Source organism: Pseudoliparis swirei, chromosome 24 (assembly GCF_029220125.1).
Source record: "Pseudoliparis swirei isolate HS2019 ecotype Mariana Trench chromosome 24, NWPU_hadal_v1, whole genome shotgun sequence".
Classification (NCBI taxonomy): Eukaryota; Metazoa; Chordata; class Actinopteri; order Perciformes; family Liparidae; genus Pseudoliparis; species Pseudoliparis swirei.
The window spans coordinates 25,926,449-25,930,263 of record NC_079411.1 but is presented as its reverse complement, the minus strand read 5'-3'; the positions used below and the strand labels follow the sequence as shown (position 1 = coordinate 25,930,263).

The 3,815-nt window shown below is 43.5% G+C and overlaps 1 protein-coding gene across 1 annotated transcript; it reads left to right on the top strand.

The window, feature by feature from the left end:
* Positions 1 to 1,636: 1,636 nt before the first annotated feature.
* LOC130189514 (uncharacterized) lies at positions 1,637 to 2,428 on the top strand (the record flags this gene model as incomplete). Its single annotated transcript, XM_056408353.1, has 3 exons — positions 1,637 to 1,890; positions 2,018 to 2,117; positions 2,240 to 2,428. Coding segments are annotated over 3 exons (543 nt in total), but the record flags the coding sequence as incomplete, so codon positions are not given.
* Positions 2,429 to 3,815: the final 1,387 nt, after the last annotated feature.

Below are 3,815 nucleotides of genomic sequence, written 5' to 3'. Positions count from 1 at the left end.
GCCCCGCTCTTCCCATCAGTTGCGTGTCGAAGTGCCCTTGAGCAAGGCACTGAACCCTCGAGCTGCTCCTCGGGTGCTTCACTGCTTCCCTCCTGGATATCTCCGGACGGGGATTACCAAACATGTAAACGTCTCTCCGTCTTCTTTCTAAATGATTAAGCTGTTACGCAAAGTGAATACTTTCCTGTCTCTAGACCAATCCGGTGAAGTAATCCCATCAGCACGAAACCCATTTATGAAAACACACCCCAGCACCAGAGCTGGTGACCGTGGTGACCGTGTGCAGTGTGTATTACGAGACCTGGACGACCTGGGCGGGTTGCTAATGCACTTGATCCGATGTCTATGCTGATGGAGCACATGAGTGTCTCTGGCTGAGCCGCCTGACCGCCGGCTGCCATCGGGCCGCGACGCCACGTCGGAGCCGGAGCCGCCATCGCCGTTGCACCCATGTTGGTTGATGGTGTTGTTCCTGTGCTTTAATTTGTGTGTAATGATTCCTTCTGTACACATTAGATCTCTTCTTCTGTCCATCCTGCAGAGGGATCCTCCTCTGTTCTCTCCTGAAGGTTTCTTCCCCTTTTTTCCCCGTGAAGGGTTGTTTGGGAGTTGTTCCTGATCCGATGTGAGGTCAAAGGTCAGGGATGTCTATGTGTACAGATTGTAAAGCCCTCTTAGGCAAATTTGTAATTTGTGAAAATGCGCTATACAAATAAACTGAATTGAATTTAATCTTTCTTCATCATTTGAGACACGTGCATTTTTACCTTCGCATTGAAAATGATGTTATGTTTTGATCGCCGTGTATTTATTTATTTGCGTGTTACTCGCATAACTCAAAAAGTGTTAAACCGAATCGCATGAAATTTGGTGGGATGATTGGTTATTATGCGGGGACCATTTGATGAGATTTTGGGATCGATCGGGTCAAAGGTCAAGGTCAAGCTCATGAAAAGGTCAACATCTTCTTTTTACCATAGCACGTTAAATGTTTATCCAATTGGCATGCAACTAATGCCAAAATGTTCATAATTCAATGCCCAATCTTGTGATATGCGAAGGTATGCGCTCTACCGAGTGTATATTCTAGTTTGGAAATGTTTTTGCGAGTGGGAGAAAACTGGAGAGCGTCCTGGAATGAGAGTGGGCAGCCAGTGTGTGTGCCAACGCGGAGCACATGCTGAGGGTTGAAAGCCAGAATTCGCAACGCCTCGCCAAGTTTTTATCGAGTCACTGGCATCGGTCGGTTGCGGCGGTTCGAATCGAACCCCCACACATGTACGATAAGCACCCGCGCTGTGATTAGAATGTTAATTGCTGCACCTGTTGTGGTTCTGCCGGGTCTCATGACGCACGCTTGTTGTTTTTATCCCCTATGGAAGCTGTTGTGCCTCATCTTCTAACAGCTAACCGTCCTTTCATCAATGTTGCTGTTGTCGTTGTATTCTTTTATTTTGCATCATTGTGAGCTTTGAATATATAGCGCATAGTTTTTATAAAAAATCTGATATTTTTTGTGTTTTGTGTGTGTTTTTTTGTGTTTTCTTCAATTGAGATCAAATCAACTTCAGCTGTGAAGTAGAAGAAAGAGAAAAAGAAGAAGAAGAAAGAGAAGGATAAGGATGAAAAGAAGGAGAAACAGAATGATGAGAAGAAGGAGAAGAATAAAAAGAAGAAGAAGAAGGAGAAGAAGAAGAATAAAAAGGGGAGGAAGGAGAAGAAGAAGGAGGAGGAGAAGAAAAAGAAGAAGAAGAAGGATGAGAAGAAGAAGAAAAAGAAGAAGGAGAAGAAGAAAGAGAAGGAGAAGGATGAGAAGAAGGAGAAAAAGAATGATGAGAAGAAGGAGAAGGAGAAGAATAAAAAGAAGAAGGAGAAGAAGAAGAAGAAGAAGAAGAAGAAAGAGAAGGATAAGGATGAAAAGAAGGAGAAAAAGAATGATGAGAAGAAGGAGAAGGAGAAGAATAAAAAGAAGAAGGAGAAGAAGGAGAAGAAGAATAATAAAAAGGGGAGGAAGGAGAAGAAGAAGGAGGAGAAGAAAAAGAAGAAGAAGGATGAGAAGAAGAAGAAAAAGAAGAAGGAGAAGAAGAAAGAGAAGGATGAGAAGAAGGAGAAAAAGAATGATGAGAAGAAGGAGAAGAATAAAAAGAAGAAGGAGAAGAAGAAGAAGAAGAAGGAGAAGAAGAAGAATAAAAAGGGGAGGAAGGAGAAGAAGAAGGAGGAGAAGAAAAAGTAGAAGAACAAGGATGAGAAGAAGAAGGAGAAGAAGAAGGAGAAGAAGAAAGAGAAGGAGAAGGATGAGAAGAAGGAGAAAAAGAATGATGAGAAGAAGGAGAAGAATGAGAAGAAGAAGGAGAAGAAGAAGGATGAGAAGAAGAAGGAGAAGAAGAAGGATGAGAAGAAGAAGGAGAAGAAGAAGGATGAGAAGAAGAAGAAGAATAAAAAGGGGAGGAAGGAAAAGAAGAAGGAGGAGGAGGAGGAGAAGAAAAAGAAGAAGGAGAAGAAGGATGAGAAGAAGAAGGAGAAGAAGAAGGATGAGAAGAAGAAGAAGGATGAGAAGAAGAAGAAGGAGAAGAAAAAGAAGGATGAAAAGAAGAAGAAGGAGAAGAAGAAGAAGGATGAGAAGAAGAAGGAGAAGAAGAAGGATGAGAAGAAGAAGAAGGATGAGAAGAAGAAGGAGAAGAAAAAGAAGGATGAAAAGAAGAAGAAGAAGAAGAAGAAGAAGAAGAAGAAGGAGAAGAAGAAGATGGTATCGTGCTCGTTGCTCCTCCTCAGTAGCGACGTGATTCGGTGATTAAAGCTTCTACTTTCCTGGTGGCTGAAGCTGAAGTCATGGGAACATCACAGTAGAAACAGATGTGCGCTCCCACATTGTGACGGATGGGAGGCGGCCTCCTCCGGCGGCCCGAGATAACTAACGCGGACAAATGGGTGTCATCAGCGTCGGTCGAATTCATTACATCTTCTGCAGCGCGACCCACGGTCACCGCGGGCAACGCCAACGAGCTCCTGCGTTCCTGTGACTCTGAACTCGTGCGGTCGGTTCCGTCGATCTCTCCGCCGCGTCGGAGCGTTGGCCTCAGCTCGACGGAGAGTTAGCGCTAATTAACGTGTTCGTGTCTGCATTTGTAATCTGTGCTCGGTTTGTTTGATTTGTTGACCAATTTCCCTCAATGGCTCCTCATTTATCTCACTTTTTAGTCCCTCCAATTTAAAAAGTACACGGATAAAATGCAAAACAAAGCAGTAATTGCACGACTGTTTTTAATTTAAAGGCTAATGTGAGTTATTGGGAACAACATCCACAGTTCTTTTTTCGACGTGCGACTACGTGCTTCATACATCTAATTTACACAAATTAGGGGTATTTTACATTTACCATTTTTTTCGTGACATCATTCCCTTATCCTCTCATTTGTCTCCATGCTGCATCATGAAAGTTGAAACACAAAGATAGAATTGATTATGAAGGAAAAAAACTAGCAACGCCCGCGATTTGTTCGCTTTCTCTAATGCGGCGCTCACACCGAAAGCGGCGCGATTTTGTTGCGAGTTTGCGAAGCTCCGCAAGGGGCGGGGCTTATCTCCGTGGTTTCTCTCCGTAAAAAAACGTTAGCACTTCCTTCATCCACCACGGAAGAACTAACCACTAGTTCTGTTTTATACTTGTTGAGGACATCCCATAAACATCGGAACATCTAACGCCCTCGTGTTTGGGTTCATAACATTAGATCATATAACGATAAGTTTGTCCTCCATCTTGTTCAACGGCGGAGCAACTCAAGAGCTGATCGGCCCGAGTTGCGAAATTGTCGCCT